Raw genomic sequence first — 26,893 nt, 5'->3', positions numbered from 1 at the left:
TAAACAATTACAAGTCAATTTTTTGGTTCAAAAGTTTGTGGACTTCACCCAAGTTGCTCATCTCATAAACATTGTTCCTTTCCTCCATCATGGGTTGCCAAAACATGACTTCCTACCCTGTACTCACAAGTATTGTTTCATTCATCCATCACATACATGAATACTCAATCAAAATGGCCACTTTATTCATTCACATTCCAAATAAAAGCTCATTTCACAATGTTAATAAAAAAGGAATTCAATTAACATTAATAATAAGTAACACAAGCAAAGATGCATATTTTATATCATTGAACAAAATAGGTTACATTACACAATTTGTCCATCTATTTCAATGTTGTATTACATTCTTTTAACCAATCAATATATCACTCATTTTTTATTCTAAACAATCCATCTCCAGGAGTCCTAAGCGCTCTACTCTTGTAACGCCTTCGTGATCCGACCCTACATACGTCTTCATAGGAGGTGGATTGGTGGACATGCCTCCTGGGGAAACAAATTCATTGTTCATGAAGGGTTCTGCACGAGGCACACTCTGTCCACCATCATCTTTATTTGTTCTTCTAGCTTTCTCTTCAGCCAACTCTGCCTATAGGACAACAACCCTCCGTTTAAGTTCTGCAATTAGATTGTCTTGCTCGTCTAAAGCACGCATAAAACTTTCTCTGCATCAACGACAAACAAAATAAGCAAAAGGGCAAATTCCTAAAACGAAAACAACAAAAGTTTTAGCACAAAAGGGAAAACCCAAAAGCCAAACCAAAAACGCAATGACGAAAAAGGAGGAATAACGCATTTACCTTGTTCGAAGGACCATGGTTACCAGAACTTGCCATTTCGCACAATACCCTCAACAAAGAGGACGATGTTGAGCAAAACGAAGAGATGCAATGAAAACGTATAAGAAGAACGACAACCAAGATCGAGAGCAACAATAAAAAGGGAGAATGAGAACGAGAACAAGAACGCAGAGAACATTGCTTTCTAATGAAATAGGACAAGGGGCATATTTGGAATTCCAAAATTTTGAAACCCTCCTCAATTTTAACATCATTTCTTAAAACAAAAAATAAAATAGATCCAAGCCAATGAATTCATGACACTAGGCGTTGTTAGAATTACTGAAGGACAATCGTGGAATATGGTGATGCAGAAACAAATATGTGATGATGTAGGGAACAACTCTCAACTTTTTTAGCCTAACTAAAAGGTTATAGAAATTTAGAAAAGTCTTGAAAAAAAAAAAAGATGTGGAGAAAGAAAGCCCGCTTCATCATACAAGTGAGACAACACAACCAAGGAAACAAGCTAAAAACATCACTGAACACTACTGTATCATGTCAAAGTAAAATGCCAACTTTTTTTTCTTCCAAAAGCTCTTCTTTACTGTTTTATTTTCTCCACAAGATCTTTTGCTTTTTCTCATATACTGTTCTATCTTCGGAGACCATTACATCACCATTTAATAAACTACTTTAATATTAAGATTAGCATAATGCTCATTAGCAAAATATATTTTGTGTTTATATAAAAAAATAGATAATAAAGAATAAACTAATGTGTATAGGTATAAAATTCTCAATGGCATGTGTATGTTGTGGTAAGTATTGTTAAAATAATAAATTTTGATGTAATAAATTGTGATAATGTTAATGTGAAAATTGTTTTTCTCTTTTCTTATTTCTTATAACTCTTCTAGCTTCTGTCATTTTTTTCATTTATTTATTATTTTTTATAACTTAAAATAATTTAAATATATTATTTAAAATAATTAACTGTATATTATCTATAATAATAAACAATGTTATTATTCATATAATAATAAAATTATAATTATTAATAATGTTTATCATTTTTTATAATAATAGTAAAGACAAATATTTATGTTTACAATATAACTCGTGTTAAAAGAAGACTTAGATACTACTTATGTTTTAGTATCAAATAGATATTAAAAACATATTTTATATTTAAAATTAATTTCTGTAGAGTTTGTTAAAGAGTTTAGTTGATAATAAAAGCAAGAGATAGGGAGTGTGGAGAATATTTAAATAAAATAGAGTATAAGGAGTTGGAAAGAGTTGAAAAATTAAGAAAAATATGGAGTTAATAGAAATTGGATTTGGAGGTTCAGAATTTTGAAGTGGTTCACCCAAACACACTCAATATTTTTACACACTGTTATGTGCACATAATAATGTTGTCAAATAGGAAATCCTAAAACACAACTTGCTAGTAACTTAAGATCCTACAATTGCTAGCACATGCACAGAACTGAAATTACAACACGTTTTGCTGTAAATGTTCTTAAAAAACTAGTTTTTCAGAGCAGTGAAATCTGGCTCAGAAGGCTTCTGAGGCATCAGGGGTAGCAATTTCTGTGGCTGTGGCACTCTGGTGCGTTTACCACTTCGGAGGTGGCGCAATGCATTTGATGCAAACTTTGATGCATATACAGTGGCAGCAAAGCTAGGTGAAGACCCTTCTTCGTTTTCCAGATTTTGTATCCTTTCTTCTGCTTCACGTAACAACCTCTCTGCCTTCTTTTTTCTATATCTACGCCATGCTGCTTGTATGAAACATGCACCCCATGTCTTCCATTGCAAGGAATAGAACCTGAACCAAAAACAAACACATGTAAGAATAATCTCATGTTCTTTGCAATAACCAAAAACTGTCATACTGTCATCTAATTGAATTATATGTATGCAGACTTTTATAGTAATATAATAACAATTCCCTTTAAAGATTTGTCAACACAGATTTCAGATGGTTTAAGTTATCTGTTAATCAAAAGTCATCTTTGACATGACTTTTAAGATTATCATTGTTATCAGAATTAACATTTTTTAAGGTTGTGGTTGTGTTATAGCAGATACTTTTACATAATTAGTGCTTATATCATCTATTCGTATGTTCTTTGTGTGTAATGCTTTCAGAAGTATAAGGAGAATTAACAAAGAAGATGGCATTGCTTAAAATATAATGACGCATTAATGATCAGAGCGGAAAAGGCTTAACCCAGGTGAATCCTTGCCTGAAAGTGTGTTGGAGTTGTTTGTTGTTTATAAGACGTCGAAATTGGGAAGCAACACTTTTCAAGTCCTCAGGCATGAGAGCAAAGGCTTCAACTTCTGATATAGTTTCCACAGTTCTAGTTGAAATGGGTAGATTTGAGGAGTAGTTGGGGTCCAAGGCCCATGTCAGAAGCTCTTCTCCGCAGAAATCACCAGCCTTGAGCTCAGAGGAATTGAAGAAACCAGTTCTTCCACCATTTGTTGTGGCAGTTGCAAGTTTTCCACGCATGATGAACAGCATTTCATCAACTGGATCCCCTTCACGGACTATGTAACTTCTCTCTGTGTACAGGACTGGCTTTAGTTTATCACACAGTGCATCCAACAACTGATTATCCATGCTCTCAAACATTGGAACCTACACCAATAAGAAGGTAGAATGCTCATCACACACATTTAAGTATGCATAGGAAGGAAGAGAAAGAAAAGAAAAAACTAGGATTCAGTTGCTTGAGTGATTTTGTGTATATCTCTTACCAGAAGTTTCGTACATAATTTAATTTGCATAATAAGAACATTCATTAAAGATAGTGTAAGTTATTGAATTGAAACTCCAATTCTGATTCTGATTGAAAAATAACACCAGAAACATCTAAGTAATATATATGCTTTGTCTAAGGGAAAGAACTGAGTGAACGAGAGATGGTTATGGATGATACACACTCTTTTAAGTAGTTCTAAACAAAGATGGCGCTTTATGTCCCTTCTGAGATCTTTGGGGAGGTTGCGAATCAATGTCTCCTCCTCAACACCCCTATTTTCTTGCCATTTGTATTGTTCATACCGTCTGATTCTTTGCTTCAGGAAATCAGGCAGCATACGGTGGGACATCCACAGTTCTGCATCCCTCCTTTTGATTCTCATCTCTTCAACTCTGACAGTGGTAGATTGTAGATATTTCTGCAACAATAATCAACACAAGTACAGAACCAATGAATTTAACAAATGAGAAAGGTGGGAGGATGAAACTAACTCTTCAATAACACTCAAAATTGATGAAAAGTTGGTTTCATATTTAAGGTTCACCAATGTTACAAGATCACTGTATTCTCTTGTCTATTATCTCATCTCACAGTACCTGCATGTTTCCAATAAGTGATGCAAATAGAACCAATCCAAAGACAGCAATGGAGATAGCAAAGATTATCTCCCCTACATAAGTACTTGTCTCGAGACCTTGCCCAACTGAACTGCAAAAAGTCACAAACAAAAATGACCTTGGCATGCTTTTAGCCTTAATCCTTAGGTTGTATTATGCTTTCATAAGATGTTACAAACACCAAGTATGTATTTGATTTGGTCTTTGGAACCTTGGATCCACATGTGAAAAATAGAAATTGTTCAAAGTAATTTCAGCTTGTTTGCATGTGGATGCACGGATTTACGTTAGAGTTATGTTTGATACGATCCGAGGGTCAAATTAAACATGCACTAAGCATCGGCAATTAGATAGAAAAGTTGGCAACAAAATTAAGAACACAGGTACATTAAATTAAGTTCTTAAGAAATGTTGCATATGCAGTCAAGAGTATCAGTAGAGAAGATTATTGACCTACCTTACACTGCGCAAACCCCACCAAAAGCAGTAGAAGAACTTGTGATGAAAATCAGTACTTGATTCTACCACTCGATACTTTAGAGCTTCTATGAAAATTCCAAAATTGAAAGCTTCCAGGTCTATAATATTTTCAGGATCAGTGACAGGGCAAGAATGATGGAGAAGTGATTGAATAGTAGAATTGTCAGATCCACAGCTAAGGTAGGATTCATGATAGGAAGTAATATTATTCTTCAGCCGCCTGCGCCAGCACCTCACCCTTGATTCTACTGAAAACAGATACCAGAAAGCTCCAACCACCTGGTACATATGCCACATGTAGTTGATGCTCATAAAACATAGCATGAATACTAGGAACAAGGTGAGGTGTTATGAACCTAAGTGAAAAAATCAACTCACATGACTTGCTAGCATGTAGAGAAAAAGATTGTAAACTGCTCCAGCCCATGCTGTCTCAGTCAATATGCCAGAAGTGCTTGTTACTTCTTTGAATAAAGGGTAGATCCGCAGAAGCCTTGGCACGTACTGGGCTATTACTGTATACTTCAACAAATCCTTTCCCACGTATGGAGCTGAGCATGTTGGGGATATGATCATAGCTAAAATGACCATCTAAGAACACATTAAAAGTGTTAAAACAGCATCAACTTATGTCTTTCACATAAAACTGAACTTAAAATTATTGTTGCAGTTGCCTTAATTTTGGATACCATGGTACTTGTCATATGAAAATACCCAAAGGAATGAGTGTGTGTGTGTGTAAATATATCACAAGGCACCGAAAGCATCCAAGGAATTAGTTATATATTGAGTTTAATTGTCAGTCAACTAATCAATAATCATCTTTATAGTGACTTTTAAAGTAGTCATTACAAAGTTAACAAACTTATCATCGATCTGTCGCAGGATGAGATAGTGTAAAAGATTGTTTACACAGTTATTTTATTTTAATTAAATTTATATATATTTAGAGTCTTGATGTTGCAGGTTCAGACCGATATGCCTAGTGATTCTCCATGAAATATTCTTATGGGGTAATTGGCACTTCAATTACAGGTAATGATACAGTAAAAAGTACTTTTGGAATGATATAGTAAGAACGAGTGTAGAAGAGAAAAGAAAAACCTGAGGAAGTGGAATAATTGACAGAATGTCAATGGTGAAGTAAGAACTTAAGTATTTCATCACTATGGCTGAAGGGTCATCAACAAGCTCACCCCTTCCAAACACACGAGAGGAAGGGGCAATAAACCCGGTTCGAAACTGAAAGACAATGTGAAGAATGTAGAGAAGATCAAAGAATGTACGGAGAACACTGGCAGTGATCTTGAGTGTTCCATCCAAATCAAGGCATTTTTTACTGTCATCAATCACTGGGATGTAAAAGAAAAGTGGATCCACAGAGATTGCCATCACACTTGTGATTACAAAAATTTTGTTCCACTTTTGAAGTGTTGCCCCCTGTGGATGAAGAACATGCCTCCTACAGGACAAATTTCTGATTGATTCATCACTGACAGAGCTTTCGCATGATTGAACTTTTTTCTTGTGAAATCCGTCACTAGTGGAATCATTGTGCTCGATACTTGAAGATGAAAATGACTTCCAATCCTTAAACCTGGACACAGGAATATAAAACTCAGTTGAGAATCAAGCACATGTTAGCATCAAATTTTTCCCACAAAAAATCGTAATATCAAATCTCCTAAGCAGCCAACACAATGGTTTAGTGCTGATTACCAAAGTATAATGATCAAATTCCATTACTAGCAGTTCAAGGTAGGAATAGGAAATTAAGAACAAAGGATAGTGTTTGCAATAGTGGAGTATTGACAAGATCATTTTCCAATTATTGATTTCACTGTATAGAGTCAATTTGTCATACATTAGAGAAGCATCTTTTAAAGTTGGTACATGCCACTGCTCCTTTTCTTTTTATAGAAAAATCAAAAATCAAAAGTGATGTTTTTCTGGATGGAAAAAATGATTAACTTTCTTTCTGGTACAAAAGGAAAATGAATATGCAGAGGCAGAATATATCATTCTAAAAGTCTGCAAAGAGTGTTGAAGTTAAAACACCAAAATGTACCAAAAATAATTAAAAAGGTAAAAATTGCAGAAATACAAAACGAAGCTTTAGCAAACGAACCTAACAAATCTCTGTCCCTTTGTAGTCATGATTAAGTTACTGCCACATGCACTGAGAATATTTATGCTTTATAAGAGGAAAAACACTTCACTTGTACCATAGAATATTCAGGCCTGCAAAATCCAACTTCAAAGTAAAAACTCTAAACAAGTGCAAAATGTAACTAGTGAAAAAGGTTTTGCCTTTCTCTTTTTTTTAGAAAAAAATTTCATAACTTACAGATTCAAAGCTATTGCACTAACAAGAAACCATGAACAACTTAAATATTTACTTAAATTCATCAAGTCATTAAGTAAAGTACACAACAAAAATGAAGTAAACAACACCAAACTACACGTTTGTGTGTGTAAATACACAACTAGAGTAAAAAGAATTTGGAAAAAAAACTACACTTAACTCTGTGTGTATCTAAATATATATATATATATATATATATATATATATATATATATATATATATATATATATATATATATATATATATATATATATATATATATATATATAGAGAGAGAGAGAGAGAGAGAGAGAGAGAGGTTGACTTGAACCAAGTGGAACAATTGACTAGAGTTAAAAATGCTACATACAATGAAATAATGAGTAATAGGAAAATTTGATCAAAGAACAAGTAACTGAAAGGCTGATATGAATAACTACTGCATGTTGAACATAGACTTACAAAGATAGCAAGACTTGTTCAATCCAAAAACAACTAACTTCAAAGTTTTCTTTGGAAAACTGAGGAAAAAACTCTCTCTCTTCTGAAGATTAAAACGAAACCCAAAGAAAGTTTAAAAAAGGAAGACTAAATAAACATGTTTTTATGTTTTGCTTCTGACAAAGTTAAAGGCTGTGAAGTGGGTGTGTTGTGGGTGAGGAAAAGAAGAGAAATTGGCAGAGTAGAAGGTTATAAAGGAACATGAACCTTGTTAGCCATGTAAATGTTGCAGAGTTTCTTCTCTGTTTCCTTTACTTAGTCCAGGAAAAAAGCAGGAAGTTGAAGCGCAAAACTAAAGAAAGAAGCAAATTTTGCATTAATAAGCATTCAGCGAAAGATTTTTTATGGTCACGCACTTACAAGTATGATAGTGATGGAAAGAAAAAGAAGAAAAAGAGTGAAATAAAGCAAGAGCAACACTGACATGATTGAGGGTGTTTGAAGACTGATATAGTACATGCATGCAGATATATACATATACGTTACTAAGTACCTACCAGACAAGATATTATTAGTTACGAAGTAGTTAAAACGGGTAACTAATGTTAAAATGTTAAAAAGGAATTTAAACTCTAATTCATAAATTAATTATATTTTTTTATTAATAATAAAATTTATTTTGAATTTAATAATTTTTAGTTCATAAAATTGTATATAATTTAATTAATATAATAACTAGTTTTTATATTTCTAAATTTAGTTTCTATTTAATAAATTTTCTTGTAGTGTATTATTAAATAATAAAGATAGATCAATTTCTCTTTAATTAAAATTATTTTATATACACAAATTAGAAACAAGAATATAAATAAATTTGTACAAATATTTTTAACTTATTAACTTATATATAAACTAATTTAGCCTATTCAAAATTTATTTCATATATTTCACTTTTCTTCTGAAAATATTTGTAAGAAAACTTTGTCCAAACATGTTCTATAATCAAATTTAATTTTGGTTTTAAATTTATGAGCAGTGATTAAAGAAAGGTAATCTCTTATGTTAATTATTGAATTTATTTTCCTCTCTAATCGATCTTGTTGGAGTGAATGATTGATTTAACTTCAGATTCAGTAATGATCACTGGGCTTTTCCTCTGATGCATGGCCCATCACAAAGCTGATTTTAAATATCATGTTCACTCATCAATTATTGTAGCTATAATAAAGTAGTTATTTCTTTTAAAAATTTAAATATGCAATTAATATTATTTTAACTTTCATTTTAATAAAATATTAATTTCATTTTTTTACCATTTCTAGATAAAATATTGTATTTTTTTTCTTTTCAATAGTTTTTCTGTTGCAATTTACTATTATTGTTTTAGAAATTATAAAAATTTATAATTTTCCAGTCAAATGAATTTATTAACATTTCTTTTACGTTGATTTGAAAATTAAATATTATTTATTAATTTATCAATGAGTCAAACTTTAAAATATCATAATATAATTGACAACCGACCATTATTCTATATTTATATAATTTTGAGCTTCAACATGTTTCAGTATCACGATAACAAATACATGCATAATTAATACAAATACAAATTTGTGAACTTTTAAATAATAAGTTATAATTTGTTTTAATTATAACTACAATATAACTGATAGGTAAAAATTTTAAAAATATTTAACATTAATCTATTTAAGATATGAAAGCATTCACAGTGCATTTTAGTTAAATTTTAAAAACTTTCTCTCCCAATAGAATTGTAAATTTCAACATAGAAAATCAAAGTACTGCTTTTGATAAGCATTTGCCAGATTATGGTGGCATTTCACAAAACTTGATAAACATCTTTATTAAATTATGTTTTATGTACATTCATGGAATAATAACAATCTTTTAAAGGTTGAACTATAAAAAAAAATATCTTGTGTGGCTATAGTGTCATAATGATAAGAATAAAGTAATTTAAATTTATTAGTATTTTAATTAATCGATCCTTAATAAGTACTAACTTTTTCTCTCTCTCTCTCTATGATTTGTTTTGTATGCATTTGCAATGGTTGAGGTGTTCATATGAGAATGTTGAAGATGAAAAAGAGAAGACAGGAAAAGAAAGAAGGAAAAAGAAGTTCAGAAAGAAGAAAAAACAATAAAGTTAAGCATTATGCGCTTCCAACGTGTTTCCCGTCAAAGAATACCAACATATTCAGACTCATTTCTTACACATAACGTTACTTTCTCTATACTATACGTACATAATACGGTAGTGCATGCAATTATATATCAGCAGCTAACGTATATTTCATAAAACATACTCAAATTATACTGTCACAAGTATAAGAGGGCCAACATCATCACATATAATTTATCTAATAATGTTTATAAAAAGTGTGATGATAATTTTGTAGAAAAATGAAATATTTTTATACTTTGAAATTTTGAATCTTAGTTAATCGATAATTCATCGGAAAACAAATATTAACGAATTTTGGACGTTACTTACTATATATATTAATCGATAATTTTAGATTATCTTTTAATGAAAAATAAGATTCTTCTCTTTCTAGATATTTCTCTTCTTTTTAGTAATGGCGGCCGGGAAAGTTTTTGTAACTCGTTATTGATTCAAAGTGTATTTTTTCTTTCATTTTTGTGGTTGGTAGGCTGATAATTTTTTTTGTTTAGGTGATTGCGATTGATAGTTTAAATCTCTATTTTATTATTAAAATAATCACGACTATACAATAATTTCTTCGTTATTATTGTTTGTTATTCTTAATATTGGAATTGTGTTATTTAGATATTTAAATTTGAATTTCAAAATATTGAAATTAATTGTTAAAATTAATTTAATGTAAAAGATGAAAGTCATTTACGATTTTTAAAAATTTAAATTTAAGTTTTAAAAATAGTAAAAATTATAAGTACTAAAATTTTTGGAATGTACTGAAGTAGGATGTAAAATGATGTAATAATGGGATTAAACCTGCATCTTTGTTGCTATTTTTATTGTTCCACTTTTTCATATGCAAGTCTCTCTTTCTCCGTATCGCAAGTTTCTATGTAACATTTAAATATTTATAATGAGTAATATTTAAGATTTAATTTTGATAATCTCTGTCAAGTTTTCTTAAATAACTCTTTTTCTTATTAATGTTTTCAGTTGGATCTTAAAAGTGAAAAAAATCAGTGTAATTGGATCTCTATCTCTAAATTGACAGTCTTAGAGTTAAAACTAAGGTGATTTGTCATTGTGAGCTGAAATCATTAATTGATGTGGTAGAGTCATCATGTTAAGCTGAACTGTCACCCTATTATGCCACGTCATTATCTTTAACCTTTCTCCAAATCGGAAACACTAATAATCTATGGTACGTAGCCACCGAAAAATGCCACTACTAGCCTCCATCCGTCGCCACACAACCACCACCATCACAAAACCATATTCATCTTCCTCGCACAATTGCACTCGAGAACATAACCAATGTCGTCAGCACCGCACCATCTACCACCGCAACTTTTTTTCGGAGTGCCACGCTAACCTGGTAACGACAACTAGACCTAGAAAAATCCAAGAAACCCAAAATTGCAAAATTGCAAAATGCAACAGAACCTTCATCCCCTTTCTCCTCTATCACAAATCGCATTAGTTCATCTCCTTCCACCACAACACATAAATAAATCTCAATTTAAGATGAACCCTAAAACCCCAAACAGAAAAACCCAAATTATTGAATTCATCTTTATCGTGCCACAACGGTCTCGCAACTTCTCCATTCTCCACTGTGAATAACCATAACCATGAGTTCGTCTTCATTCAGGCTACCACACGAACCACATCTCGAGCTTCACAACATTCAAACAACCACCATAAATCGCATCACGTTTTCCACCTACGGTTTTGCAAAGCCAAAGCCGCGAGCACTTGCAAAGAGAGGAGAATCCAGAGAACCAGAATCGTGAAACATGCTGCCATGAAACCCTCTTTTACGAAAACTCAATCGCGAATCTTCTTCTTCATCGTGAGTTCACCTTTAACTCACCTTCTTCGCGAATCCATTCGAAACCTTGCAACACAAACCATAGAAAATCCCAACAGCCTTTGGGCCTCACCATGAAATCCAAACATGCACCCAATTCGGATAGGAAACCACCATGCACCGCCGAAAATGAAAGGCTCAAACCCTGGTTTTGAAATCCAAACACAGAACTAACCAAAACCCTCTTGAATCGTGCTGCCATGCACTTCCAAACCCAATCGCAAACCTATAAAATCAATCCCCTTCATCGCGAGCTTCATCTTCTCCCCAAAAATCGTTAGGGTTTGTAATTTGAGGAAAGGTTGAAGATGATAAGCCCTAATTTCATTTTCATGGGCCCTAATTTTTTGATCCCTCAATTCAACTCTCAGAAACCCATTTTTTTTAATTACACATATTCCACGTAACATGCTCTGAATGTGTCACATCAATTAATGATTCCACATCACAATGACAACTCAGCTTAATTTTAACCTCGTTAACCCAATTTAATGTAAAGACCCAATTGCACTGATTTTGCATATTTAGGGATCCAATTGAAAAAAACATAAATAGGGACTATCAGAATGATTAAACCAACATCTAGAAATGTGATATTATTTATTTATATAATGTATTACAATTATATTAATTAAGAATATTTTATGATAAAACCCTTTGAAAATATAAGAAAGTTTTCATTATTTTTATTAGATTAGAAACTTAACCCATATGTTTTATCACTTAGACCTACATGGTTTTCATTCAATTTGTCAATAGGTTAATAAGCCCAACACATTTTTCACTAATCACACATAGGGATCATTACACTCGTTTGAGCCGGTCACCAAGACAAACCATCGACTCTGATACCACTGTTGAGTCTATCGATGAGGAGTTTCACCAGGGAGAGACAAACACCAATGAGATCTAAGTCCAACCATATAAGGGATTGACACCATTTTCTACCCAAAACCTTAAGGCAATGGGTTAATGGGTCTTTCATCTTTATATTGTGCTCTACTTTCTCATTTCTATCCAATATGAGACTTAGACTCACCCTTGGATTCCCAACAATCTTCTTCCTCACACTCACCATTCTATCATCATGTGAATTCCATCACTTTCATCATATTTTCATCACTCCATCTTCTATTTTCAATCCCTTCATCACATGATCTAGATTTTGTTTTTCACATTTTCTCCATCATCCATTACTTTCTTATTCTATAGCTTCCATCTTCTATTTTCAATCCCTTCATCACATGATCCAGATTTTGTCTTTCACATTTTCTCCATCATCACACTAGTGCAAAAACAGCATATAACGTCACCCGTTCAACGTCCAACCACTGAATATTCAACGTTAAAAATGATCGGTGATATTTTTGTAAATAAATGCAATTATTAGACATCGTTCAGAGTTGTAATTCGACGTCAATTTGTTATATTGGGTAAATTTTGCGAAAATGTTTGGCGCGAAGGTGAAAATGTATTTACGTATCATGTCAAATTTCCTATAATTAGACATCAAAAGGATATAAAAAATCGAATGCCCCAGTGTTAGACATTAAAAGGTTAGTGAATTGAATAAAAATTTAAGCGGGAGATTGAAAATTCATTCTCTTTATCTTAGCACGCGGTATCCTCTTCTCTGCTCAAACTTTTATGGAACGAAGTTTGACGACCATCACATATAATATTTCTTTCATTTGTTACAAATGCATGTTAATTAACTACTTTAGGTATGATTTTCGTTTGTTTTGACCGATTATTTTCGTGTTCTTGTCCTTCATAGGTGCATTCTTCTTTCTCTCTCACTTGTGACAATACTTTATTTCGATGAACCCACCTTTTAAAGGTTATATTTCATTTTCGTTTTGAAGAACTAATTTCTTGAACTTTTTTTTTTTTGTTGAGCTTGTTTGTTGTTATTGTTTAGATGAACCTGTTTGTTGTTATTGTGTAGTTGAACCTGTTTGTTGTTGTGTGATTGAACTTGTTTGTTGTTTGTTAATGTTGTTTATTGTTGATAGTATACTACACGTTCATAGTTCATGCTTTATAAAATACCAAAAACTGAAATTTGTTGTTTTTCTGCTTTTCAGATATCGTAGAGTTGTAAAAAAGGATCACAATTAATTAAAAAAACAAAAAAAAAATTATTAGCATCAAATATTGACAAGAGTCAACGTTAATTTGTTTTCTTGTGAACGTCAAATTGTTTTATGCCTCGAATTCGAAGTGAAAGACCAAAAATCACTAACGTTATACAGTATTTTTGCACGTGTCCATTACTTTCTTCTTCTATAACTTTTAAAAAAAGAAAATCAAACATTTATATTTATATATATAATGTATATTTATTATTCAGGTTAATTTGTTTAAAAAGTGTCTCTCACCTTATTTCAAGTTATATTTATTATATTCAATAAGAGGTCTTTAACCTCATATATTTATTTACTAATATTTATTATTTATATTATTTTTATTATGTTCTTAATCTTATTTTCATTGTACTGTATGGCTGAACCCTACCCTCGAAACAATTTATATTCATATTTTTATTTTATTTAGTAAGATGTCATCAACTTCATTTTTATTGTTTATTTTTTATTCAAATTTATTTTATTCAATGAGGTGTCTCTAAACTTTTTTTATTTATTTATATGTATCTCTAACTATGCATTGGTCATAAATATTTAGTTTTTAGTTTAAATATTTATTAGTATACTTGCTTATGGTAAATAAAATAATAAGAATAATTTAATAATTATTGTGGACGATACAAATTTAGCATAAATAAAGATTGGATTGTTGTAGTTGAAGGTGTAGCCTTGAGGATTTAAAGGAGTGAATATTACTCAAGATGAGATATTCTTGGGTTATTATGGTAAAACTTATTTATTCTCACAAACTACTACAAAATTTATTGAAATCTTTCTAAAGTATGATAAAATGGGGTTGGTGAATTTGTAAAGTGTTTTTGTATCTTATCTGGATTCGATGTGAATTATTTTATTAAGTTGATGATGATAATGTTATATATATATATATATATATATATATATATATATATATATATATATATATATATATATGATTTATTGTTAATAGCTTACCATTACATGTGTCCTTGTGTTGTGACTTATGATTATTGTATTATGTACACGAGCAGATACAGGAAGAGTATTTTAAAGAGGACAAAAATTTTATTTAAATTTGTAGTATGTTATATGTGAACAGATAATATTATAGGTGGGAGAGACAAATGATGAGACTACTAAGTGTTGAATAGTGAGTAATTGTAGCTTAGGTATAAAAATTTGTATTGTATAGATCTCATGGTTTATTGAAATTTATGTCAATGAAAGTTTTAAATTATGATTTCTCACATGTGATTGGAAATACATATTATCTCCTTATAATTTTTATTATGCTTACTTATTTAGTAATACTTTAATTAGTAGGATGATCACTTAATTAGGGTGTTACACCTCCCTTCTTTCTTCTCAATTTTCTCCTCTTCTCATTTATTTCATAAATTAATCACACCATTTAGTAGTTGAAATGTCAAGGAACGTTTTGGACCGATCAATTTTTCAAATAGAATAAGTTTTTATTTACTTTATTGATCCCTTCTTTCAAAGCTTTGGTAGTGTTTTAGTCATCAATCTGAGTAAGGACATTTGAGAAAAGTGATCTTCTTAACTTAATCTACCATAAATTGAATTTTTATTTTATTTGAGTAACTTTGCTCTAAATCTCTAGTTGTGAGTAGCACTTCTCTTGAGTTGTAAAACCTCGGTTTTGATAAAGAACTATTTTAATATAAGAGCAACTAGCAAGAATTTAAAATACTATTCTTTCGTTCTATGTTAATGGTGATAAATTGTGAAAATGCATGTGATGTTGATATGAGTATGGAGTAACTGATAAAATATAAGTATAAAATTATAATCTAAACATGTTATATTAACATCATAATAACACATCCAGATTAAAAATAGCGGAAGCAAAAACAAAAGAATAATTTGTGTACCTCTTGCCATTGTAACTTTAAAATCCAAACACAGTTTTGTTTCTAAACCTTAACTCACTCAAAATCGATGGTGTGTTTTCTTAATAGAGGAGTACGCTTAGTGATCAAAATTGAGAGTAACTCATTTCCTTATATAAAGTCTAGCCATCACAGGGTTCAAAAATAATTAGGCATTACATTGAAACAAAAATTAGTAACTATTACATAACCTCTATGCAGTTAAAAAATGATAAAAATAACGGCTTAATGGACCACATTATAATAGGAACTGAAAATGCTATAATATTTAAAATATTGCTAACAATAACTTTTTGTTATGTGGTGGATGTTGAGATTGATTTATTTTTTACCCTTGGAATTGTGTTTTATTGTTAATTTCATTGAGTAGGAATTTTTTAATTGAGTCCCTGTGAAGAATTTAAGTTAAGTATGTATTGTGTGATTAGGATGTATTGATATTTATTGCTAACAGTTGTAAGGAATATTTTACTCTCACGCTCGAGATGTCAATACCTCGACGTGAAGGGGATATGTTGAAAGTCCCACATCGACTAGAGATAAGGCCAAATTATAATATATAACTGGGGTGTAAACCTCACCATACAAGTTGGTTTTGTGGGGTTGAGTTAGGCTTATATCCCACTTCTTAATATGGTATCAAAGTCATGGTTGGAGCCTTTCCTAACGAGATATATGTGGGCAATCTGTTCCACCCTTTGTCGGGTCACTATCAGACCGCCTTCCTTGAAGGGATGTGTTGGAAGTCCCACAACGACTAGAGATAAGACCAAATTATAATATATATATATATATATATAAGTGGGATGCAAATTTCACGATACAAGCGAGTTTTGGAATTGAGTTAGGTTTATTAATAAGTTTGTTTCTAATTTTAAAGATTAAATTTATATATTATTGAAAAATTAAAGGAAAAAGTGTAATTTTGATTTATCATATAAATAAGATTATTGAAATATTCTTTGGTAATATTTTTTTTCTTTGTTTTTGTTGTACTAATTTTATTTAAATTAAGTATTGTATTCGTGTGTACACATCTAAACAACTTTAGTTCCTATTAGCTATCAAATAGTTTAACAATAATCATTTAAATTAAATATTGAATTATCTAAGTGTGGAGAGATCAGAAACTTATTTTTCATAATTTTTTAATATGCACATCTTATAAGTTTATCCTTAAATTTGAAATTATTTTAATTAAAATTATTTTACTGAATGTTACTTGATTGTGGTGATTTGTTACCCCTTTTATTTAATATAGGTTGGAGATCAATATAAAATACTATTGAAATTTTATCAAATACATAATAAATTTTGTTTATGTATGTTAGTAAAATATGAAAATATATATTTTCAAATAGACAGTTTCACCTTCAATTAAAAAGTGAGAATCATATATTACATTGAAGAGGATGAAAATTGTAATGAACTATGAATTTATATCACACTCAAAGAGTGTAATAAAGAAGTTGATGAAAATTTACGTTAATGAATATAGAACAAGGTAAATTTTAGACATCTGATTAAATAATAACAAAAGGTAAAAGTATTCATGTTCATTATTATTACTAACATTTTCAATTTCTTATGCAGAATTATTTTTATCCATAGTTTCTCTTTTTGTACGGTTTATCATTTAGCAGGTTCCTTTTTGCTGAACTTTATCTGAGAACAACTTCAAATATCATCTTCATCATGCTAGTTAATTATTTTAATTTCTCCTAATCATCCTTCAATTATGAATTTCTTAATATAATGAGTAAGTCCTACGTGTTTTGAAAGTCAAATATGTTATGTAAAAGGAATTATAAAAAACTTTTATTTGAGTTAATTTGTTTTATAAACATCTGTCTTCAATAAGTAAAATCAATGTAACACATTTAAATTAAAAATTATTACTAGCCTAAATAATAACAACCTAAAAATAATTTTTTAAAATTATTATTCGTCAATTACAATATTTTCATAAAAAATAAATATAAAATATTATATTTAAATATAATAATAAATTTAATATAACAATATATTACACATCATTTTATCTTATATTATATCACAAATATTAAATAAATTTAAATTTTTACTACCCATAAATAAATTGGAACTGTTTTTATCGATAAAATTGATATAATTCAACTATTTTTTGTTCTGCTTTTGTTTTAGCATTCTCTCGAAAGAATTTGAATAAACTATATAACTTTAAATTGTTAAGTGGAAAATAAATAAAGAAACGCTTCTAAACTTCTTTTTTATCATTAATTGATTTCTCATTCTTCTTGCACTTGATGTAATTATTATTATTATCATTATTATTATTAATTTGAGACTGAATTGCAACTCAACTTAATAAATATCATGAAAAAATGTTATAGAAAATTATTGAGTATAGTATTACTTTATTACGAGAACTCTATTTGACTTGGATAAGAAAGAAAATACACAAAGAAAGAATTTGAATGTAATTTCTTTAAAAATGAGAATAAGTTTAAGTTGAATATAGAATTATTTCTTTACTTAGTTGGTAGAAAATAAAATATAAGATTATACCTCTTATAAAATTTATAAGTTACTATTATATATATATATATGTGTGTGTGTGTGTGTGTCCCTTTACAAAGAAGAAACATGAAGAGTCTAACAACCAATCCATGTTCATAGATCTTTTTGTATGAGGGCAATGTTAGGTTTGTAATCTAATGGAAAAGTTTGCATTATCTTTTAGTACATATTTCAACAACTTCAATGAAAGTTGGTGGACCATACCATCTTTAATTTTGGTTGTCTCTAATAAAGCAACTTTATTTATTATGACTTGATTGTTCATAATGGGAATGCGATGATTGTTTGGGTGCTTAAAAAATGGAATATTGATTACTTGTAAGTAAATTATGAACTCTACATATTTGGCAATACCTTTATGCACAAACACCAAATTGTACTCATTTATTGATTGTGTTCTACTGCTGTTTGAAAAAGAAAAAATACTTTTTTCATAGTAATGGTTTTCTGTGAGAAAAACAGCAAGATGTTTGGTAAAATAATGGTGTTATAGACGAGTAACTGGAAGATTTAACTGGAAACTTTCTATAGAAAGACACATCTTTACTTAATTACAGAAATGTTGTTTGTGAAACCATACATTAAACAAAGTTAAGCATGTTATTTTTCTTTAGAAAGGCATATATATATATATATATATATATATATATATATATATATATATATATATATATATATATATATATATATATATATATATATCAGAATCACTTGGGGCAGAAGGGCATTTGAAAAATCAGAGGTTTGAATCAGTAAAAGAAAGCCATCCAATGATTAAGTGAAAATAAATATACAAAACCAGCCAATGATTTAAAGAAAAGGGTAATAAATTTAGGGAAAAAGGGCTAATTTTTAATTATGTAGAAGTATGTTTTAGCAATCTTAAAGCAACAATGAAAGACAGTGCAGTGAATAGAGCTTCAACAATAGTACATGTTCACCCACTGCACTCATTGTAAATGAAAAGCTAAAAAGGACTTTAATCTTGTTATGATGATGCTACAACAAATAATCTGACACCATTGGAGTGCCAAGGACATAAACATTGCATTGAAATTCTGTGAGGTAGATATAGCACCAACCTTTGGACTGAGAAGGAAATATTATATATATAAATTATATATATATCCAAATGCATCAAATCAATTACACATCCTAAACACTGTCCCAACTCTTCCTGATAACAGATTTCTGAAAAGAATGCAAAAGATTGCTAGTTTGCTACTACAGGGAACAATTGACATTCTATTTTCATCCTGATGATAAAGATCAGGCTGCCTACACTTAGGTAACAGTAAACCTGTATGCCATGTAAGCTAGATGACATTTATTAATCCTAAATTTCCCTAATCTAACAATTAATGTGAAACATGCAACTTGCCTCACCTCAAGATTTATCCTCATCTGATTGAGAGCATGGGGGCTCAGAATTAACAAAGAAGTCATCAACTGAAACAAGAACAAAGGTACCTTTGTTTAAATCAAAACAAGGTTTTCAAAATAAGAACTAAAAAGCAATAGCAAAAATTTCTAGATGGACGCCAACATTCGGGTGGCATATATGTATTTACCATTAAATGCAAACCCCATCTTCTATGGTATAAGGTGCTCTACTAGTTAATTTATTTCATGAAATTTAGATTTCATTCTAATGTCCACTTTGTAGATTTGATATTTTCTCCTGTAGTCCCCTACTTACTAAATTTCCATGTATGCCATATATTTCCAGTTTTATACTTTGATACCTAGTTTTGGGAAGTGGAAAACAAGAAAATTATGCTAGGGTGGTCCCTGAACCAGCTGCCATTACAGCACTAAAGGGATCTAACTAAAATTTTGTTTAAGTATTGGAATTTGGAGACTAATTCTGATATCTAGATTAGTTTAACTTTTTTTTATGTATTGGCAGACAGTTGGTCTAGAACTTAGATCCTATGTCAACAACATATTGTTTGGCCACTATTATTCATCAATAATAATTAAATTTAGATAATTTAAACATTATATATATATATATATATATATATGTATATATATATATATATGTATATATATATATATATATATATATATATAAATATGTATATGTATGTGTATATACATATACATATATATATACATATATATATATATATAAATTATCATGGAACATTACCTATATCCTGTTGATCAGGAGATTCGAGCAAAATATCTGAATCTGATGGCAAAAATGGTGAACCAGGATAGTTTCCCAGAGCTCCTAGATCTGCAAAGAACTCAAGACAGTAAAAGCAAGAAGATACCAACAATTGTGGAACATATAATTGAAAATCTTGAGTATGATCCTTGACTGCATTCATTGATTTCTAAAATGATTACTGGTCCTTTACACGGAACCAATAGCGCTTGAGACATTAAATCGTACATCAGATAACTTAGGATGGCAACATAAAATACAGTGACAGTTCTTCATAGATAAAGTCCAATTTTACTTGAAACTAAATATTGATGGTAAATGCTGCCTGATTCTTGTTGGTTATTACTGACTCACAGATTCAATTTTTTCTTCTAAAATATTCATATTACTTGGGTCGACGAATAAGATAACAGCTCACAATTCAACATTTTCTTCTCAAATATTCGGATTGCTTTAGGTTGATGAATAACATAACATAACAGATCACAAACTCAACATTTTCTTCTGAAATATTCAGATTACTTTGAGCAGATGAATGGCATAACAGATCACAAGCTCATCATATGTTGTTCATCTCAAACAATTTCACATTTAAGTGCATATCTGAAAGCAAATCAGAGAACTGTATAAGAAATTACCTCCCAAGTTTGGTAAATCTGCCGTTAGATCTGATAGACTAAAGTTCCATTGAATTTGATCCAGTGATCTGGAAATTCCATTGCCACCATCTGGCGCAAGCTGTAATCCTACTGAACTTGCCACATCAGATGTAAATGCTGTATCAAGAGCTGAGGCATCTGCACCCATTCCTGATATTTCTGATGCAGTGAAGGGGAAATGGCCACTCGATGCGACTGATGTCGGACTTACTGGCATTTCTGAGACGGATGACATTGTACCATTCGGTGGAATAACAGGAGTCATATCTGGAGCGTTGTGGTCCATCACCATACTTCAACAAAGACAAAAGCAAATTAAGAAAAAGGAGGAAGGTCCTCCCTCCACTTCAAATTAATAACTAATATAGATGTGAATGAAAAACCGCAACAATCCGGGCATAAAAATGAGCATAATGCAGAAAAACACCAAGGGCACACAGTTACACGGAAAAATAAAATTACTAGACGTTGAATGGTAAACCATCTCTTAAAATTTAAAATGCCTATCAACATGACTAAGGATCATTTTAACTAACAGTTATAAATACCTTATCAGTCATACAACTGAACAGTTAATGATGAAATAAATTACCACTTAACTACAAAACACACATTTACCCATTTCAACTACTTAACTACAAAAGATAACAATCCAAGACCATATACAAGCAATCAAAATTGTAATATTGCCCCCTGTAGGAGTCACAAAAAGGAATTATGTGTAGTAAGAGAAGTTCTCACTCATTCCCAGAGTTCATCCGAATGGGGTGAAAGTTGCCTGGGGCAGGGACTCCATTAACTACATGACAACTTGATATACCACAACCCATGGAATCAAGATGAGGTTGACCTGTTGCTTGCATGGGAGGCTGCTGTAGCACTGGATATCCCATAGGTAGGTTGTTGACTGCACTGCAAACAAATGGTGTTAAAGAATAATGCAAGGAAATGAAAAAAAAAGATAAAGCAAAGTGACTTGCGCATTTATAATCTATCCATCATTTTAGACTGAAATGTACACAGAAAGAAACACAAAGATTATGCAAAAGACTCGTACCTACAGGCAAACAAAACATTTATAACACAGCAAAAAGTTCCCCGCATTCATAAAAATAACACAACTAAGGAATATGTAAAAGGTTTCCTCAACTTAGATCTTAGGGTAATACAAAGCTAGAAATGCATCGGATAGAAGAACATACTGAACTTTCAAATTTTTGTATTTCAGAATTATGAAGATAAAAATTTCCAAGCAATCTCGTAATAGCACTAGTAATTGATAATTCTTCAAGAATCCAAACTTCTTAACTATCAAACTTTTGGTTAAATCTAAGCATTAACATCTGGCGTGAAATCAGGAAACACCATAGTTAATACCCAGGAAAATGTATTTAATTACTGATTAATTATCTTCAATTAATAATGTAATTAAGTTTTCACAGTACAGCCTCTATGCTTTTCAGGAACTTCAGAGAATCATGAGAATCTTACTACTTTTCTAATTTTCATGAAGTGTCACTTTAGACCATTTAGACGAGACATGATGGGTTCCCTGTTGTTGGCATGAAGTTTAGAGTGCAGTGAGAGTGAAATTACATAACATGAGAAGTGACACATAAGTGTTATCACTCAACTCAACACAGTTTACATTTAGCGATGCAAAGATGTGAAGATCTTTGTGTTTAACACAAACTGTCACATATACACACTGATAAGAGGGCAAGAATGTACCAGGCATTGGATGGATTCCGTTCTGTATTGGGGCCAATGGTACCTTTGCAGGCATGGGACACTTCATCAGATGATACTGATGCTCAAGCAAATGATTGAATAAAAGAATTTGCTTTTTCAATTTTAGCCTGATATAGTAGGCCCTGAAGAAATCTGCGTTCTCTTCCTCCAACTTCTGCCATACTGAATTAAAAAGGACCGGTTACAAAGCAATGGGACATGAGTCTGCATCTACTTTAAAAGGTATTGAAAAGATACAAGAAGGCAAGTAGTTCCATATTTTCTATAAAAGCTTTAAAACTATGCTAATTAGCATGTAATCTAACACATGAATCGGATAACAAATCATTTAAACATTTGCCACAAATATCATATACAATAGTTATATAATTAATTACAATTCACAGTGCAATACATAGATGGCATGACGAAGACCTTAAGATGCCTACCAAGGGTAGTGAATCCAGGATCTATCTTTGCCCGTGTCAATAGTGTTTTAACCACTTCATCTTTATTCATATATAACTGTAGGCATCTTTCTATTAAATTCTGGACCTGTTTGAATATGTAATCCAAAAGACAAAATAAACAGATTAATTCAGTTAAACTTCTGCAGATTATTCTAATAAAAATTCAATCCTTGACATATAGGAAGCACGGGGAAAATGGGAAATAACAGAAAACTAATCAAATGTTCAGCAGAGAACAGATATCCTTACAAACTCAATATCCTGCCGTGAAACTTTTTTACTGTCATTGCTTGTAGCAGATGCTGAGCCTGTGTCTGTAACAGGAGCATCATTTGTGTGATTGTTTGGTTGTTCACTCTTAGGCTCATGAGAAGCTTGAGTTGATGACTGCAATTCTTCTGAGCTCTGCAAATCCATAAAAGATTAGCTTAGTGTAACTACAACAAATGTAAGCAGCCACAGGAGTTATGAAGGAAATTTAGAGGATTAGGCATATCGATGTAGAATGCCAGAAAGCCTGCAGATCTTTAATGTTCAGAACATTAAATATGTACAAACTAGTTTGCTTCTACAAGCATTACAACAAACTAGACAACTGGAAATGGCAAGGACATTTTATTATTTTTCGGGGAAATACTGAATTTTGCCTCTCGTTAACCTCCATAATGTTCAAATTTGATAAAAGAATTATATCATTGCGTTTTGAGTAATAGACCTTCATTCCATAATTATTCAGTTAGATTCCTATTGAAGAACAATTAGATTCAGAACAACTCCATCACTTGTTAACTTAATAATTAGTTATTGCTGGCAACACCAGTGACAGATTAGATAACAAACCACCATGAAAAACCTCCATTTCTTTGATTTTAAAAGCACAAACCATTATCTCAATGCATACTGTGAAATTCACTATGGTAACCGACCATTCCCTTTCCCTCGTCATATCAACCCCCTTGTTGTGAAATTCACTATGGTTTTCCACCAAAACAACCAAATTAACAATGTCATATTAACACGAACTAAATCATTCTATATCCATTCAAACCAAGTGACAAACACCCAGACTACAAAAGATTATACGGGAGGAATTAAGAAAAAGTTACAAATAAACTCTATTAGCAATGACTGGCATACGTAATAAATGTGCACTCAGTGATAACAGAACTACCACTGCTACTAAATTGGGCTAAAATTATTTGTTAAAGTTTATAAATTAGAAACTTTTCAATTCTCCGACCATGATAGATGGTTGAACAAAGACATACCAAACCACAGTGATGTTTCAGATTTAGCTAATAAGGGGAATAATACGCTTATGTCGATTGAATTAAGTAGTTTCATAAGGGTAAATTTGTCTTTCTCTCAGCAAACAGCACAGCATGCATCAAATGGTTGGCTGTAACTAGATTTTAAAAGGAATAATATCATGCATATATATTCTCAATGTTGACATCCAATAAGGCCAACTGTATATTAGATTCATAAACTTAATCATTGCGATGGTGGATATTGCAAACTATGCACCAAATACCAAGATAAAAAAACATATAACAGGGGAACCTGCAAGTTCTTCATTTCAGCAGAAAGAAGGCTGACTGCATGTCTTTCAGGGATTTAAGTAACCACTAACAGTCTTCGAATTCAAGTTTGTTTGCATTTATGTCAATAACACTCCCAAGTTGAAGCAGTCTTCATATGAAACAAGAGGAGTAATGAGAGAATGGTAAACCATACCGCTTAAATAAGCATATGGTTATTTAATTCAACAAAAACCAAATACCTTTAAACAAATATAAAATAAAAATAAAAAATAACATGTTCTACATCAGAGAGAACCTCATGTGACAAAGAAAATGTAGTTGCCACTTGTCTGTACTGTTGAAAATCTTTAAAAGGAAAATAAGGTCCATTAGCTGTGCAATTAAAAATAAAAATACCCAGAAAGGAAGGATGACAAATGCATTTATTACTACACTAAAGTAGACATAAGCAAATTAGTGCACCCAGTCTAAGATGACGCAAAAAAGCATAACTTCCATAGTTTTTATCTTTTCAGTCAACTTAGTAATTTCACCATTCCTTGTAAAAGAATAAATCAGATGAGAATCCATGGCGTTTAAGATGAGTGGTAAAATTCTTCAGCCAGAAAAAATAAATTAAAAATTAAAGTCGGTTCGGGTTCTCCAAGGATTAAGCAATAATTAATCTCTCAATTTAGAAACCACGAGAAAAGGGAAGAAGAGAATGCAATTATTTTCAGAAAAAATGGCAGTCGTGAACCAATGTCTTCCTCCAATGGATCCTAAGTATCCACAATTGATTCAAACGGTAGAACAGACAAAAAAACAGAATTTTTCAAATCTTAAAAAAAGGAATTGGTGAACAAATTTGGAGCAAACCAGATCTCAATTGTCAATGAGATGCTGAGAGGTGAAGTAGAAGAAACAGACGAATTCATCAAGCAAAGAAACACCTTCAAGGAATAAACTTTCCAAGCCACCAAAGAAGAAAGCACCCCCAATGTCCCCGAAAACAAACACCCCATGAAGCAAATAAGGGAAATGAAGATCTACCAAATATATTACCTCACAGCAAGTTCCTGAATCTCCAACCAGAAAAAGAAAAACACAGTTATATCGACAGATTTAAAAACCCCACCAGCTATTTCAAGCTTAATTAGCTTGAAAAAGATGCATCAACTCATGGGAAGGGAAAAGGAATGGAAATTTAGGAAAAATAGGGAAGGCTGGCGAGTGGGGGCTGAGGTTGAAAGAACGAAGAAGTGAAGAGTGAACAATAATAATAATAGCATTTGAGGTTTAAGAAGATATTTTGAAAAGGTTGGAAAATGATATTTACATTAGGGACACAAGTCTGAATGACAATGAGGGTGCTTGAAGAAAATTACAGTGTGTATGAGAGAGAGAGTGTGTGTGTGTGTGTGTGAGAGAGAGAGAGAGAGAGAGAGTTGTTATGTGCAAAAGGTTAAGAGAGGGTGAAAGAGATGCCCTGTGGAAAATTTAGGAACGGGAAATCAAATTTTGAAAAATATATTCTACTAACAATTTTGGATGGTGACTTCTTTTGACTCATTTGCTTTGGACTTTTTATTATTTATTTTTTCTAGTAAGTAAATAATAAATAAATAATGATGAGTAAAATTAAATTTGTGTTTATATTTATATAAGACAAAATATAGAAGTGTTCAGATCCATGCGACTCAAGCCGCTGATTTATCGGCTTTAAACAAAACAAAAGAAACACCAAACTAACTGGTTCGAAATTAATGTTTATAATTACAAAAAAATAATGCTTATTTAATTGTATGGATGACTCACGGTTAACTTTGAATTAGATGGTTTAGATTGTCATTCATGTTACTCACATAATCAAGCATTAATTACTTCTAAGATTGAATGACTGGATCAATAGTCAAACAGTCAATTTATAAAGAGACTATCTGATCAATTTAAGATAAAGCATAATTATTATTTATTATACTGTAATTAGATTTTTATTAGTGTAAAGTTTATTTTGAAAAAAGAGATAATGATCAATAATTTGTATGGATGGTGAAATACAATTTTAACATAAAAGTACCTTCTGTAAGAAAAACAAACATTTAATGACTCAATATAACATTGAACAGTTGATCTGAACACTACACATTGAAACATTTTTTAGATGTAAAATATATATATATATATATATATATATAACTTTTATTTTAAATATTATTTTAAAAAATCTTTAAATAAT

General features: G+C 31.0%; 2 protein-coding genes across 4 annotated transcripts; both read right to left on the bottom strand.

Annotated features, from left to right (window-relative positions):
• Nucleotides 1–2,092: 2,092 nt before the first annotated feature.
• LOC124828656 (cyclic nucleotide-gated ion channel 1-like) lies at nt 2,093–7,861 on the bottom strand. Of its 3 annotated transcripts, none has more exons than XM_047302008.2 (9): nt 7,713–7,861; nt 6,788–6,900; nt 5,764–6,256; nt 5,038–5,250; nt 4,637–4,938; nt 4,159–4,270; nt 3,744–3,980; nt 3,041–3,438; nt 2,093–2,619 (listed from the first exon to the last, which is right to left on the bottom strand). In XM_047302008.2, exons 2-9 carry the CDS (start codon nt 6,814–6,816, stop codon nt 2,319–2,321), a joined length of 2,085 nt encoding a protein of 694 aa, XP_047157964.1. In that variant the 5' UTR covers nt 6,817–6,900; nt 7,713–7,861; the 3' UTR covers nt 2,093–2,318. The 3 variants fall into 3 exon arrangements, with proteins under 3 accessions (XP_047157964.1, XP_047157965.1, XP_047157966.1); XM_047302009.2 differs by lacking the exon at nt 7,713–7,861 and adding an exon at nt 7,467–7,610; XM_047302010.2 differs by lacking the exons at nt 6,788–6,900; nt 7,713–7,861 and adding an exon at nt 6,379–6,518.
• An 11,324-nt stretch (nt 7,862–19,185) lies between these two features.
• Nucleotides 19,186–26,035, bottom strand: LOC124821716 (helicase with zinc finger protein). The gene is made up of 9 exons (XM_088101956.1): nt 25,720–26,035; nt 24,695–24,823; nt 23,381–23,536; nt 23,111–23,216; nt 22,662–22,844; nt 21,672–21,837; nt 20,910–21,223; nt 20,251–20,340; nt 19,186–19,544 (listed from the first exon to the last, which is right to left on the bottom strand). The coding sequence occupies exons 2-9, from the start codon at nt 24,707–24,709 to the stop codon at nt 19,483–19,485; spliced, it is 1,092 nt and encodes a 363-aa protein (XP_087958082.1). The 5' UTR covers nt 24,710–24,823; nt 25,720–26,035; the 3' UTR covers nt 19,186–19,482.
• Between the last annotated feature and the right edge of the window lie 858 nt (nt 26,036–26,893).

The sequence above is a fragment of the Vigna umbellata genome, chromosome 11, assembly GCF_029865625.1.
Source record: "Vigna umbellata cultivar VRB3 chromosome 11, Vumbellata_1.0, whole genome shotgun sequence".
In the NCBI taxonomy this organism is placed as follows: domain Eukaryota; kingdom Viridiplantae; phylum Streptophyta; class Magnoliopsida; order Fabales; family Fabaceae; genus Vigna; species Vigna umbellata.
The sequence above is the reverse complement of the archived record's forward strand: the minus strand, read 5'-3'. Positions and strand labels throughout refer to the sequence as shown.